The following is a 16,075-nucleotide window of genomic DNA, read 5'->3' as shown; positions in this document are numbered from 1 at the left end:
GGACCAAAAATATCTGAAGTATGCTCGCAGAACCTTTTTTAATCTGCGACATGAAGAATTAAGGCAGTTCTTAAGGCAAAAAGGGGTCCAACACAGTATTAGCAAGATGTACACAATAAAATGGCCATATACTATACTTTATCACTACTGACAAAGCTTAATTAAGCTAAATAATAAATTCATATCGAGCTGTGAGATTAAAAAATTCAGCAATTATGATCCAATAATAAAATATGTTCACAAATGTTCCATTCTGCATATTGAGTATTTCAACTTAAATACTTTAAGGATGATTTTAGGATACAACTGTTGCTCGATTGCTACAGGGAGATTATGACTTTTACTTAAGACAGTAATGTAAAATAAAACAAGTTAAGGGCACCAGTTAAGAGACTATTGTAAATATTTGTGTTCGGTATAGCATTTCAAAAGTTGCAAATTTGGTTAACTGATAAATTTGGCGATAAATGTCTTATTACAGATCTCACAAAATTCAGTGCAACAACAAATATAAAGACACAAACAGCAACAACAACAAAAAAAAGATTTGAATTCTGGTCTGAGTTTAAATTTTATCATTACACCTGCGTTATTGTTCTTGCTCACTAGAGGGCAGCAAAGTCATGCAGAAAACATCTGTCAGAAAATCATCTTATACGGTTAAAAAACAACGCAAATGACATCAGGGCAAATGAAAACATACAAGAGGAAAGTTCTATTGACAAATATGTTGCGTATATTAAGGAAACATAATTAAAAATATTTTCGGAATATATGTTGTGTTTAATTAACAGTTCATGTACGGCTTGATTCAGTTCACTACATGTTTTGTTATTTAGGAAGCAGAAAGGTCATCATAGTCACATTAATCTCCTGTGACAGACTGCCGCTCAGCTCCTCCACTTTCCTCCCCCACACCTTCAGTACGGCGCCCGAAAGCTCACGTTATCCCGGCTGTGCACGCAATTACAGCAACAGCAAAGTTTTGTGAACAGGCACGATTCAGTGGGCTTGCCTTTGACGAGGCTGACAACAGCAATTACCTCCTCTCACACAGTGCCTGAACAGTGCATCTTCTCGCAACACTGTAAGTCTTCAACTGTAATGGTAGAAAAAACATTCCAAGAACACTTTGTTTTTTAGATCAAATATTTAATAGTCTGGTCTTAAAATAGCATTCAATTAACCCAAGAAACAATTCAACTGGTGGAGAAATCTAATACGATAAAGCATGCTCAGTATATGTGCTAAAGCATGAGGCATGTTCAACAACACATTTTTGCAGTAGAACCTCAGCCACTTTGCAAACATGAACATCCTTAATAGACAATTTAGTGAATGATGAGGCACTCTGATGTTAGTGTGAAAAGTTAATGACTGAGTCTCTATATTGCCATGAAGACTGCAAGTGTAAGCTACCTTTATGAGGTCAGGAACAGACAGTGACCCCAGATTGTTCAGCTCAATCATGTGTGGCTTAAATTTGAAGTAAAGGTTCACGGCAAAAAAAAAGTTGTTGAAAGCAGCTGAGGCCTTAGAGGAAAAAAAAAAACATCATGGAAAATGTCCCAACAAATATTGTTCTGGAAGATCACTATACAAAGAGGAACAAGCTCCAATCATTTTACATTTTTACAGCAAAGTAAAACTTTACAAATTATGCTGTTAAATATCAGGAAAATAGCAACCGATAAATCCATACGTCATCAGAATGAGGACTACGTTATGTACAGCTTTCACATTAGAACAAATAAATCATGCAGTGGCAGCAGACTTTCACATTTAAAAAAGACGCCTGGCCACCAAATCAGCTCTGCAGCAGCATCTGGGGCAAGTCGAGGGGGTGATTGCTGCAACTACAGTAGTCAGAAAAAATCCAAAATAGGCCGATAATAAAACCTTTGTACTTTATCTTTCAGTGCAAATCCTTCTCACTCGTATAAACATGTCTTCTACTAACAGTCTTTAAAAAAAAACAAACAATGAAAAAACATATCAGTTTTACATTTCCTTCCAAAATCTCATGAATAAATACACAAAGCAGATAATGATACACACTTACTGGGAACTAGCATAATTTCTGCTAGAATAAAACACAGAGTTCTGCCATTAAAAAATCCTTAAAACAGTTGTGTCAAAATCCTTATTAATGTTCAGATAATGCAGTATATGGATGAGTGATACACACCCACACACATACAAAGAGCTGGATATTAACTTCTTGAAATATAACACATAACAATATGTTTATATAACAGAATCCTGAAACCACAAATATGAAATTAGATGTTTATGCAACTGCATGAGGCAAAGGTTTAGGATAAGAATTACTGACAGAGGACCTACTATGCTCATATTTTTGTTCTTGGGCAAAGCTAAAGTAGCTTTGCACAACTCACAGGTGAAAATAAGCCTTATTTATCTTATACTGGGCACTGTTGAAGCACTGTTGATTCATTCATCATCCTTTAAGACTTCTCTTGCTTTAAGCCTTCTGATTGTCTGGCCTTCCTAACCAAAGGATGGAAAAGCAGTTGGGACTTGCCTGAAACGGAGCGAAGAGTACAAAAAAATTATCTGAAGTCCCATTGTGACCCCTTGCACCTTTGGTCTGTGATTTCCCTACTCACTCCAAGCTTGTACAGAGAGAAAACATCAACCTCTGCTTCAAACTGACCTGAGTTTTGTGTGGATGGTCATTAATTGTAATGTGAGCAGGGTCTCTTTCCAGTTGAAGACTTCACCGTTTCCACTTGTAAAGGCATCTCTTCAGACGAGAAGTGGCAGTGAGAGAATGCTTGTCATTTTCTTTCAAACTACATATGGCTTTAAATTATAAATTCACCTCTCAGTGAGAGACTGTCAAGACTGAATATAATTGTAGCAACTTGAGTCAGTGGAAGGATATTTAAAGGAGAACATTCAGAACAGAACTGAAAATGCAGGACTTAAGCCACTAAAACAACCTTTGCATACTGCTTTAGACCAGTCACCAGATTTGTCTCCCTGCAACAATTATAGAAATGAAAATCAAATTGAAAGATCGCAGTTGTGACACATAAGAGGAGATCCAGCATCTGTCACAGAGGCACAAGTGCAAGAGGACAAAGAGGGACTTCCACTGGGAGATCTAAAAAAAAAAAAAAGCATCTCTATTAAAAATTGTCCAGATGTGCACCAGAAGATGACTTTTTAAGGGAGATCAGACAAACTTACAGCAGGTAAAGGTTTTTTATATTATGGAGTTATTGTCAGCTCCTTTAAAAAAAATCACACCTCATCTGTATGACAGTAAACAGGGGAAAAAAAATCCTATTTAAAATCAAAAAAAGAAACGGAATGCATTATTATCAGGATGTAGGCAGAAAAAAGAAAACATTTGCCTCTCTTGCATTTCCACCACTGAGGTGTCCCTGACAAAATCACCAACATCCCAGCTGCAAAGCTGCTCGGAAGTCAGGCATGTAGCCTGTGGCTATATCAGTGATGCTAGCCAAAAAGAAAGAAAGAAAAGAAAGCATTTATAATAACAGTGATAAATAAATGTATAAAAAAATACAGCATTAACTGTTGTCATGTATTAACCCCTTAAATTCTAATCTTTCTGTCTTTCTGAATAAAAGAGTTTCATCCAGATTTAGTGAGCAACAGCTTCCAACTGTGAGTTCAGCCAGCCTTGGAGTGGAGATACTTGGGAGAATTGTGAATTGCAAAATGTCTTTTTCTGTCCTTGAGAGATTTAACAAAACCCAGACATTAGTGGTTCTGTTTTAAAAACTCTCAGCTCAAACAAATGCTACAGTGCATTTTATTCTTGGCAGCACCAGACCAAGTGTGCTGATTGTGTTTGTAAAAGCATGGCGCCGAGTGCTCCAGGATGGAATTGTTCTAGCTTTGTAGTTTTTTAAATTTTTTGACATTGTTATAGCAGACTGGACAAGTAAAAAGGGCAAACAGCTGCTTAGAATTTGTTGAAACTCTGTTGAAAACTCTATATTTGTAAAGATTTCTCTCCAATAAGACAGAGCCTGATGTATGTTCAGTGATCTTCAAATGATCGATCGATCGATCGATCGATAGATAGATAGATAGATAGATAGATAGATAGATAGATAGATAGATAGATAGATAGATAGATAGATAGATAGATAGATAGATAGATAGATAGATAGATAGATAGATATGCAGTCATGCAGTACAAACTGTTGAGGTCTAAAATAACAGATGACAGAATAGAAGACTTAATGCAAGACTAAACGGGGTCTGATTAAACACTTGTATTAAACACACAAAGTTCATGCTAGAATGGAATAAAAAATAAATTGTTAAAGCATTCTTCCATTAAAAAGAAGTAACAGTCTATATAAACTTGATTATTTACTCTTTCGCGCCCTCTTCATCAATACTTCTTGTTATCTTTTATTCTCATGCTTTGCATTTCATTGATCTACTCCACGCTGCTTCCATTGATCCAATTGTTCTCGTTCCTCATTCCCCCTTGCTTCTTCATCCTTTTTTCCCCTCTTCAGTCCTCCTCTGAAAGAGCTTCGTGTGGGGTGGAAGGTCGTGACTTGCTGTGGCCTCGAACCTCCAACTTCCTGTCCTGCAGGAAGTCGTGAATCTCTCCAGGCAAACGCTGGAACTTCTCTTGAAACTCTGCCTCCACAGAGCCCTGCAGCTGGAAAACACCACACACATTCGCTTGCTCACTGAGGATAGATTGCTTTTAAAGATTTTTTGTGGCTAAGGTGGGATTACATAACGGCAGATGTAGCGAAATATAACCATGATGAGTCAGGTCCCAGTCAGAAACACCACACAAATTTGTTTAGTTATCTCCTACAGTTGAGACAGATGGGTTGTACATTCAGAAACGCAACCAGCTGTTGTCAGCCGTTTCTGCCAACACTCGAACAGCTCCAATATGGCTGCCAGAGGCCACATTGCATCCTTTAAATGCCCCACGTTGACGTCAGCGCTGCCTCTAAAGTGCGTGGGTGTGGGCAGACAGCAGCACCAGTTTGGAGCCTCGTGTACAAGAAATGTTCTTGCCAAGCAGTGCATTTGAGCATGAAGCTTGCAAAGTGGTCGGTGGCAGATTTCACTGACTTTGGCTAAAAATAAATGAACTTAATTGTGGACAGAAAGAGAAACTTGTATTTACCTTTGGCTTCTGGTCTTGTATCTCCTGCAGGAGATCATTGTGTTGCTCCACCAGCTGCTCGTGGCGCTTTGCCTGAGTCTCCTCAAGCTGAGGATAAACAAACAGACATACAGACAGAGTTGCACTAAATGGAGAGAGTGTTGCAGCCATAACATTTTCATAATTGTCTCTTTGGAATTCACTTTATGGAAAGGCCCATAAAAATTCCTTTAACCTCATCTGCTGCTCACCCTTTTAATGTTCTGGACGACTTCATTGACGTAGGACTTATTGATCTCAATCTTCTCCCTGGGAACATAGAGACAAATGGATTGACATTGATTGGATCTGAGATAAATATTTTTCTCTTCTAATGAGACTAGATCAGTGGATCAGTGCATGAAGCAGATGAGCAAGCTACAGCAGCTAGATAAATAGTGAAATGTGTGTGCGTGTGCTTATAGATCATACTCCTCAGCCAGATGTTTCTCTTTGGTCTTTGCTTGGTTGATCTTCTCTGTTCTCCTTCGATCCATCTGCTTCTTCAGCTCTTTTTTCTCCCTATAGAAGCAGAAAGAAAGATTAGGGCAAATGCTTGGTGAAAAACATGGTATCAAGTTTTTAGAAGTGCACTGGGTAAAAGTCTGGCTCATAGTATCTTTTGAAGAACAGCTGAAATAAGATAGGGTACATATAAAGTATCACGTACTTTAAAAAGACATCTTTAGCAAGGCTAAAAATCCAGAGCCATCTTGGCAACTCTTCCTGGCAATTATTTGGGCCGGTATTTGAAGAATTGCCCAGATGATGCCCTCTAATCTGTCCCTTTCTATTGTTAACCTTATTTTAATTGTTACTACAATGTAAAAACTGAAAGCATAGAATTACCACTTGAATCTGATTCAAACTAAAAGCTTTTTTTAATTTATATTTTTTATATAACAGAAGCCATGGTTTTACCATCATGGCTTCTGTTGTGGAATTCACATCTAATTTTTGCTTCCAGTGGAGTTGCTCCCTCTGGGGCCAATAGAAAATGCGGAGGTCAAAACGAGCTTTCATGCCTCACACTGCAGGCTTACTTGTTGCTCCCAGAGTATTCAAAAGTAGAATGGGAGGGAGAGCCTTCATTTTCCCTCCTCAGTGGAACCAGCTTCTAATTTGGATTTGGGAGACAGACACTATCTCTACTTTTAAGATTAGGCTTAATCTTAACTAGATAAATACCTAAGATTAAGCCTTAGCTAATCTTAGCTAGGTTTTCTTTTTTGATAAAGCACGTAGTTAGGGCTGGATCAGGAGACCCTGAATCCCCCCTTTGTAATGCTGCAATAGGTGTAGGCTGCTGAGGGATTCCTATGCTGTATTGTGTTTCTTCTTCAGTCACCTTTCTCACTCACTGTGTGTTAATAGACCTCTCTGCATTGAATCATACTTCTTATAAATCTCTGGCTCTCTTCCACAGCATGTCTTTATCCTGTCTTCCTTCTCTCACCCCAACCGGTCGCAGCAGATGGCCCCGCCCCTCCCTGAGCCTGGTTTCTTCCTGTTAAAAGGGAGTTTTTCCTTCCCACTTATAATCTAAAGTGCCTTGAGGCGACTGTTGTTGTAATTGGTGCTGTATAAATAAAACTGAATTGAACTGAATTATTAAATCACCTTCAATTAGCTCTAGGAGCCATTTAAGCATTTCAAGGTAACTGCCTATAATTTTAAGCTGTTAAATGCATGCTTTGTCTGTTTTTCCTTCCACCATTTAATATGATAATACTAGGAGAATCTCTACATTACTTTCAATATAAAAAATTAATAATATTGCAGATCATTAGTTTCATGTTCTACAATATAAATATTTCTCAAAATGCTGGCAGTAGATATATTATGTTGTCATAATTAGGTGTCAAAACAGTGATTATGATTTCATTTGAAAAAGAAAATATGCTTATGTGAAAATGTGTCTGATAAATAAATAAATGACATGTTTTATTTACTAGAATATGCAAATACATCCAAACAGGAACACTTCCAGAAATCAGTGTCTGTGAACACTGTGGATTTGCTGTGCCATTCACAAATGCAGGTTAAAGCTCTATCACACAACGGAGAATCCATATGTGAACATAATCCAGAAATGTTGCTGCCAAAACTCAAACTGGAAACCTGTTTGAGAACAATTTGATATTTTCTTTTGGAAAACATGGAAACTACATCCTTTGGACTAAAGAGGAGTGGAACCATCTGGCTTGTTATCAGCACTCATTTAGAAGTCTGGACTTGGCAGTTTGCACATCTGGAAGGGCACCATCAGTATCAATATACATTCCCATTCAGATGATGCTGTTTTTCAGGGAAAGCCTTGCTGATTTCAGCAAGATAATTCAAATGCAACTATTGTGACAGCCTGGCTTTGTACTGGAAGAATCCGAAGCTGAACTGCAGTCCAGACCTTGCTTTAAAAAATAAGAAAACAGACCATTGTTAAAAAATGAGGGGATGCTACACAGTAGTAAACACACCCTGTTTTTTTTAGTTGTATTGCTAGGATCAAATTCAAAATTAACTCTTAGCCCCCTGAAAGCCTACTAGTAGTTATCCGTGCAGCTCTTTTCTGAGCCGAGTTGTTTGCATCAGAAGTAGGGAGGACGGTTTCTAGTGGTTGTCAAACCACATCTTTATTCGTATATACTGTTACGACCCGGCTCAAAAGCCGCAACATAAAAAAGGAGACGAATACCAGAGTGTAGGTAAAAAGAGGTTTATCTTAAAATGGACTATTGCTGGTGCCACCAAGGCAAAGACTAGTGAGCTCCCTGGGAAGCTTGCCTCAGGTATGCTTTTATCCACACCTGATTAGGTGTGGCCAATTAGCACCAGCTGAACACACTGAGCAGATTCGAGGCTGCAGAGGGACGTAACAATACCGACACATCCAAACTTGTCATTAAGTGTAAAGGGGAGGTTGTCAAATTTTGTCTTTATGGTATAAAGACCATAAAGAATGGCACCATGCCCTGCAAATATCCAACCTGCTGTTGCCTGAAGCAGCTCAGAGGGAATGCTCTGCAAGCTACTGCTGTTATGAAAATAACTCTAACACCATGTGGAATTCCTCTGAGCTTAAAGACCCGTGAGACTTCAGTCACAGATTTTTATCTCACTTGTCACAGATGTCTTTGAGCTTCTTTATCTGGGTGTTGTGACTCTCCTCAGCCAGACTGGTCAGCCGCTCCGTCAGCTGGAGGGAACAAAGACAATGTTTCACACAAATACATTTTACAGACATGCTCAAAACTGAAGGCGCTAACTTAACACAGAGCCTGTCAAACATCGTTCTTATTGCTATACCTGGCGGGGAGAGACTTTCTGTCATGCCAATCATAGCGTGATACTTATTAGCAATTTGTCTTTTGGGGAAGATGTTATTATGAGTTTCCCTTGTCAATAATACTTCAATCAAAAGTGAAGAAACTATTTTTTTTGTTTTAAAAGTTCGTTTTGTTAGATTTTACCGTTTTAATGTGTTCTCTCTGCAGATATTTCTGACTATAGTACTGTTCCTGCCTCAGAGCCAGAAGCTGCTGATGCTGCTCTTCTCTCAGCTGCTGCAGACGGTCGTCCTTCTCACTGTCCGAGTTCGAACTCCTGACAAGGGCAAATCGAAGATTTTAAAATGAAACACTTTCCCCTCTCTTTCACAGTAAAATAACAGGTGTTATTTCAATATGATAAGAGAAAAAAATGTTATAATTAAAAAAACACAAACATAACGTGTCTGTGTGCGTCAGAGTTATTACAGCTTTAAAAAGTATAATTATTTTTCTCTTTTTTTTCATTTTGACTTTGTAATTTTCAATTCAGTTTAGTTTTAGTTAGTTTTATTTCATTCACTATAATAATGTTGGTGTGCGTACCTGTTCTTGCTGCATTGTCTTGCTGTCTTCTTGTACTTATTGTTGAACTCTCGGAGGAGTTCTGACGTTTTCTTCTGGTGTCTCCTCACTAACTCCTTCAGCTCTTTAAACTGGCGTCTCTGCTCCTTCTGGTAAACTTTGGACTGCTGCAGATTCTCCAAAGTGCACACTGGGACATCTGTTACCATATGTGATCACAGATCATACAGTGTATTAGTTTGTGTTAAAACTCCGGAATCACCTTAAAGTACACCACACTTTATAAATAAAATGAATAAATAAATAAACAAAATAAAAAATGATGCCATTCATGTTAATGACTGTGATCATATACTTAGTAGGAATGTATTTCCTGAGATCATAAATCAATAAAGTTAATTTTCCCTGCTTCTATGAAAACAGACTTCTTCTGCAAGCCTTTAGAAAAATCACAGGTTTAAGACATGCATGGATTGGCTTCACTTTTCAGACCTAGTCCTAGACTCACCTTTATATAAACATATATAATACACGATATATTTAAGATACACTCAGTGCTAATTTTGCTCTTAATTATTTTTTAAATTTGCTATCATTGAATCACACTTTCAGACCAATCCAGAGAATTAAAATAAGAAATCTTAATGTGTAATTTATGTAAATACTGACCTATCAAAACACTTAAAACCAGGTCTTCAGTCTTGGCTGCTGGTTTGGCTGCATCTAAAATGTAGAAAAGAGAAAATCCATACCAAAAAAGTAAATTTAGTATTTGTACATATTACCATTAGAATATCTGCAGTTCACTTTAATCAGTCATTTAATATTTGTATTAGTGTGTGCATCTTCACTTGCAGTTGCTAACTACCTGTCGTGGCTGCCTGTTGATTGGCTGCAGAAGCTTTGGGTGTGGTGGCGATGGGGGTGTGGCCCGGTGGGCCAGAGACCGGGCTAAGCCCGTTTTCTAGTGGAGCTGATTTCAGATCAGTCTTACGCTCTGCACAGCTTTCAGTCTCCTCCTGGAAATCAATACCAAGACCTTTTACAGCCAAACTTTTAGCTCACGAGACAAAGAATGAATAGAATCGAAGCAGGTCTGACCTCAGTCTGCGTGTCCTCCTCGCCATCCTCCAGAGTCAGGGCTGCCAGCTGTTTAGATCTTTGCTCCAGAAGGTTGACATAGCGAATAGGGTTCGATAGAGCCTCGATTACATCTAGAAGAAATATGAACAAACACATACAGAGCTGATGGCATTGCATTGAGGACTATGTGGACATCATGAATATGGTTATGTGTATGTGACCATATCAGTTTGACTAACATGTAGCAATTATTTAAAACAGGAAGAAGTCATAGTTTTTGTGTACACATATGAAGATAAAAATTGAAATGCTAAAACCAAAATCAAGACCAAAATCAAGACCAAAATAAATAAATACATTTTCCACTGAATGCACCAGAAATATTAAAAATACACGCAAACATTTTTAATTTTAATTGGAGGGACATCGGTTGACTGGTTACAGTGGCGTAAGGCAGGCATCCTTTATGTATCAGATTTATTTGACTGTGGGACTAAATGTTTTTTAAGCTTTGATAAAATTGTGGAATTATATAAGTTGCAGCGTAATCAATTCTGGAGATATGTCCAAATACATAGTTCATTATCGAAGTGGCTGGGAACCCCTTTGAGTTGTCCTGTGGACAGCCCTGTGGAAGTCCTGCTCTCAAGATCATCCTTGGGTAAAGGCATCACCGCAAAGATTTATCACTTATTGCAAGAACGGTCAGCTGACCCTCTCCTTAAAATTAAGGGCTACTTGGCCCAGGACATGGCATTGGACATATCTTCAGTTGAATGGGATTCATGTTTTCAAAATGTTAATACTATGTATAAAGAAACAGGCAGTAGATTTATTCAACTTAAGATAATCCATAAGTGGCATCGAACACTGCAACAATTGTATAAATGGAACGTGGTCTCTATGGACAAATGTTGGAGATGTGATGGTCAAAATGCTTTGATTTTACATATCTTATGGAGCTGTTCGGCACTTTGGGATTGGTAGGAAAACATAATGGAGGTCATTTTCAGTGTTTTGAAAAGGAGATTTGGTATCTCACCAAAACTGTCCATACTTGGTATAACCACACAACTTTCTGATGGAGATTTTTCCAGTTATACAAAAAGATGGATGATTCTGGCTCTTACTACGGCCAAATGGGTCCTGCTAAGACATTGGCGGAAAAAGAACCCCCCCTCCCTATGAAGAGTGGCAAAATGGCAATGGCTAAGTTGGCATCTTACAAAAAAGTGACTTATGGCTTATTAGACAAATTGCATCAATATGATTGTATTTGGTCCCCTTTACAAAATGGTTTTCTGTAACTTGAAGAACAGAGGAGTAATGACAGAGTGGTGGTGTGGGGATTGGTGTGTTTTTTGGGATTATTTTTTTGTTTGTTTTGTTTTGTTTTTTAAATTATTTATTTATGTATTTATCTTTAAGTTCTGTTATTGAAGTTTAAATGAAATAAATAAAAATTGTTTATGATAAAAAAATACACGCAAACATGAATTAATTTATAAAAATATTTAACTTTGTATTAATTCCCCTATTTATTTACATCCTTATGTAATTTTCATTTTTTTCACCATTTTTATTTAATAATTTTAGCAATTTACATGGATTTATGTTGATTTTTTGTTACTGTATTTCTTTCCATTTGCCGAATTATGCAAATTATGAGTAAGTGGATGAAGAGCATATGTAATGGGGTCCTTTCTTTCTTTACTGTATCAGAAGAATAGCAGTACTAATGTTTATTTATGTGATTTGTATTTATGTGATGTGATTTGTGATTTTGTCAGTTTTGGTCATTCATTAAACAAACAAACAAACAAAGGCGCCCCACTGCACTCTGGACTTTAAATGCATAAACAATGTTCTGAAAGCTCTTCGGCTGATGATCAAATAAAATATTTTAGCCGTTTAAGACACTTGTGCTCAATCATGTGGGTGAGACATTAAAATGATAAAACCTTTATTCTATTGAGCCAATGAATATGTTCAAGAGATTTACTGCAAGGAGTGGGTTTCTGCTAATGGATGAGCCAAATAGACGCAAAAACAGGAGCCCACTTTGGCCATGATTGGTCACAATATGTCCTGTAGGTGGCACTACAGAGCTTGGGATCCTACATGTGTTGAAAAACTGTCACAACAGTGGATACCTTTCGCTGTAAGCCACCTTGCATAAATAAAGACACTGCCCTTTCCCCCATGTTCTTTTATGTGATGCTTGGTTTTGTTATGAAAACAAAAAACATGAAATAAATCAGTCAGTGTAGATATTTGGTTCTGTGATGCCATTAAACAGTCCAGAAGTTTGTACCAGCAAATGTATCTGGGACATAGTCTTTGACTTCAATGTAGACGAACACAGCTGGCAGAATCAGAGACTGGTTTTTCTCATTCCTCAAGCCGATGTAACGATAACCTGCAGAGTAACAGATGCAACAGTCATCTGGTTCATGTAGACAGATAAATATTTAATGCAATGCACAAAACCCTGGCAATAAAGTTAGTTGGCAGTAAGAAATGCTAAGTGTTTTCAGACCAAGCATGAGTGAAGTCAAACTACACAGAAAAAAACTTATTTAGTTCACATTGTTTGTGCCTCTGCAACCTGATCACACGACATAAAGTCTGAACATAAAAGTCAGGATGCTTCCCGGGAGGTAAGGTAAGTAGAAAAATCAAGAGCCCCAAAATATGGTCAATGACACAAATATCAACGTCTGTACAGTCTCCACAAGCATGAAAAGCCAAAGAAATATTTATGTATGAATCTTTCATGATAGGTGCCATAAAACATCTACACATATAAAAAATGCTGATTTTTATTCTCTGTGACTTTTTATTTTATTATTTTATCATCAGTTCATTTCCTGGGAGTTTGGACAGTTATTGTCTGCTAAGCTTTATGACATATTGCTGTCTTTGTACAAGGAAAACACAATAAACTCCATAAGAAACATGGAGAAGAAAAACTGCAATACAAACTAGTGAACCCATAGAAACTCAAGCACACTCAAAGAAATCTCTAAGAGGTGTAGTTAGTAATAGCAGTCAGCACTAAAGATACAAAAAGGTCAGTATCTGATAGATAAATACTTTAACATTTAACACCAGGGTGAGAATCAAAGGTTGAAATGAATGAATACCTGGCCTAATGGCAGACACCGGAATAATTCGATGACCAATAAACTTCCCTCCTTCTTCAAAGGCAGCAATTCTTAGTGAGGCCAGGGTAGGAAGAATCACCTGTGAAAAGATTTGTCACAGTCACACTGTTAATAGGCTAATTAGTATGCACAGGTAAGACATCTGACTCCCTGTAACGCACCTTTTTGAACACAATCGGCTCTTCGTCCCACACTGGATTGATGGCATTGTTGTTCTGAGACGTTTTGGTCTTCAGAGCTTTCCGCCGAGTGTCTGCAGGGAGTCCGAACATCTCCACCTCCACATACACCCCCACTCTCCGCTCAGTCAGGAACTGGCCTGAAATAACCTGAAACACAGAGGATTCACTTGCATTTGTTTAAACACATACAGGAAGATACTACAAGAGTTATACCAATAGAGACTGTTTAAAAAAAAAAAGCACTGTGAATATACCTTCACAGAGAGGGTGTTAGCTACAATGCCATCTACTGTGTTTTCCGTAAAAGGGTCAAAGTGTTTGTCCGGGCGCCTCATGAACTCAGGCTTCAACCTGTAGCCGCTCCGACCGTTGTACTCAAACATAAAGAGATTCAGCTGCATGGACAAATCTGCAACAGAAAATTGAAGTTTAGCATCACAAAGGCTTAAAGCACCAGTTTGAGTTTGAGCTGTACAGCTGCACTCTGGTTGTTGCACAAAAGAGCAGCAAAGTGGAATGTGTTATTTTGGGGAATCAGTGGCTTCTGAAGTACATTTTCAGCTGATCTGACTCTAAACAAGGGTAAGTGGTTAACAAATGAGTACATGCAAAGCCTAGATAGCCTTGGAAAGACTATCTCCCTTAATTTAAAATGCACTTAAAAGGGGGGGAAATCTTGAATGCTTTCTTTTACCGAGGCAAAAGCATTATAAGGCAGAGACATGGCACTCAAAAGAAACCTAAATGGGAGAATTCTGCAATTCCAAAAAATGGCATTCCCTTTAAAATGTCAATAAGGATATTTCTTCATGACAGTCAACGGTGGCACATAAAAGTCGCAATCTTCCAGTTGAGGTCCAGAACAGTTTCAACTGTGTCAAATGTTTTTCTTGGTTTAATGTGGATTAGCACAGCAATTGTTCAAGATCTCTGTAGGGATGAGTCAGAGATGAACTGTTATGTTCGTGGCTCCATTAATTCAGATTAGTCTTTTAACCTGGAATTGGCCAATGGGCTTTCCATGATAGGATACTTGCTTGTGGGAGGACTTTTATTAAAGGTCCTTGAAGGCACCTTTTACAAAAAAAAAAAAGAAAAAGAAAAAATAGTTTACCAATAGTTTGGTAGTTTAGAGCCACCAGTTGACATCCTGCGTTCCAGAAGAGTTGAGGCATAAAATTTGATGAATCCACTCTGGTTCCTTTTGGGTAGATTCGACTCAGCTGAGATTTATTATATCTGGTTAACAGAAGGTTAAGAACCATTATTTCATTAGTGCTAACATATAGATTCATGTAAAATGTATTGTACTGAAACTGCTGGTATAGAAACTGATGAAATGAAAACTTAATCAGAACTTACTGAGTTACAAAGATTTCTGAAGGTTAACAGAAAAAAAGCAAGCAAAAGTGAGAAGTCAATGAAAAATAAAGTGATGGTGCCTTGGTGTGATGTAACTGTGGTAACTGTTGCCAAGGATACTCTACAAACTCCACTGGTGACTTTGTGAGATGCTCCAACGCTTTGGTCTCCACAAAAGACGACATGTGGTAACAGCGGGCTGCCTCTACACAAACACACACAAAAATGAGAACACACGCATTTCTGAGCAATTAGTTTGGTTTCAAACTTCCTGCATCTACAGAAAGTTAACAAATTGAAGGAATTGGATGAACCCATTGGTCTCTATGTGGGGTGGCTCAGTTATTTTGTGGGGGCCACTTTACTGACACGTTTTTGCTCTTTTAGAGGGACATGTCAGTGTAAGTGTCTGAGTAATTACCTTTATCCTACAATTAAAGGTGCCTCTTCCAAGAGGACAAAGTGTTCACTGAATGGTTTGATGAGAATTAATATGATGTAAATCCTGTGCTATGATCTTCACAGTCACCAGATCTTAACCAAACTGATAAATTATGGGAGGACTGAGGTGTTAAGTGTTCAACATGACTGTGTATAGATGCGATTGCAGAGCTTTGCAGATATGAGCTGCAGGTCTGTAGCAACCACAGGGCAGTGTCAAAATATGTGGTACAACCATAAAAATTGCCTACTTTTGCTTATGACTGGCTGGCTATAGTTCACTGAGAGAAAGAAGTCTTGTTTGATTTTTAAAAAAGTTTTTATATTATATTATGGCAATGTTTTTCTCCCTTTGAGGGACTGTTTTCAACAGATTCATCCATGTGTTTTATTACTGGCATCAAGCTACGCACTGGTAGCTCAGTTTTATTCACACAGCAGTTACATTTTATATTGTAAAGAAAAACATCAGTATCTACAAGAAAAGCCTACAATTAGATGGTCCCCTGTGAGCAAGCACCTGGCAACAGGGGGGGGGGGGGGGGGGGGGGGGGGGGGGGAAGTCCTTTTTAACAGGAAGAAACCTGTGGCAGAACCCAGCTCAGGGAGGCGAGAAAAGAGAATAGATAAAATAGAAAGAATGAAAAGAGGAGACAGACAAAGAGAAGAGAAGGAAGAATTCCCACAATCACTCTCTCTGCACAGCCACAGACCCACACGCATAAACAACAACATGGGACAGTGAATCCTGATTTACACAACTCTCTCCACCACCATCGCCTAAACACCAAATGAAGATCTATCTTC

General features: G+C 38.1%; 1 protein-coding gene across 1 annotated transcript in view; it reads right to left on the bottom strand.

The window, feature by feature from the left end:
- Positions 1 to 1,194: 1,194 nt before the first annotated feature.
- Positions 1,195 to 16,075, bottom strand: part of plcb1 (phospholipase C beta 1) — a 37,420-nt gene continuing 22,539 nt past the window's right edge. Inside the window, exons 17-32 of the mRNA XM_080868110.1 lie at positions 14,948 to 15,032; positions 14,580 to 14,704; positions 13,720 to 13,874; positions 13,445 to 13,612; positions 13,263 to 13,362; positions 12,431 to 12,535; positions 10,135 to 10,247; positions 9,902 to 10,052; positions 9,703 to 9,756; positions 9,055 to 9,232; positions 8,653 to 8,785; positions 8,302 to 8,378; positions 5,615 to 5,704; positions 5,395 to 5,452; positions 5,165 to 5,251; positions 1,195 to 4,678 (exon numbers count right to left, since the gene is read on the bottom strand). Of these exons, the coding sequence (XP_080724236.1) occupies positions 4,526 to 4,678; positions 5,165 to 5,251; positions 5,395 to 5,452; positions 5,615 to 5,704; positions 8,302 to 8,378; positions 8,653 to 8,785; positions 9,055 to 9,232; positions 9,703 to 9,756; positions 9,902 to 10,052; positions 10,135 to 10,247; positions 12,431 to 12,535; positions 13,263 to 13,362; positions 13,445 to 13,612; positions 13,720 to 13,874; positions 14,580 to 14,704; positions 14,948 to 15,032 (1,832 nt within the window). The 3' untranslated portion in view covers positions 1,195 to 4,525. The remainder of the gene's footprint in view (positions 4,679 to 5,164; positions 5,252 to 5,394; positions 5,453 to 5,614; positions 5,705 to 8,301; positions 8,379 to 8,652; positions 8,786 to 9,054; positions 9,233 to 9,702; positions 9,757 to 9,901; positions 10,053 to 10,134; positions 10,248 to 12,430; positions 12,536 to 13,262; positions 13,363 to 13,444; positions 13,613 to 13,719; positions 13,875 to 14,579; positions 14,705 to 14,947; positions 15,033 to 16,075) is intronic.

The sequence above is a fragment of the Rhamphochromis sp. 'chilingali' genome (assembly GCF_963969265.1).
Source record: "Rhamphochromis sp. 'chilingali' genome assembly, chromosome: 20".
In the NCBI taxonomy this organism is placed as follows: Eukaryota; Metazoa; Chordata; class Actinopteri; order Cichliformes; family Cichlidae; genus Rhamphochromis; species Rhamphochromis sp. 'chilingali'.
This window is presented reverse-complemented; position numbering and strand designations above follow the sequence as displayed.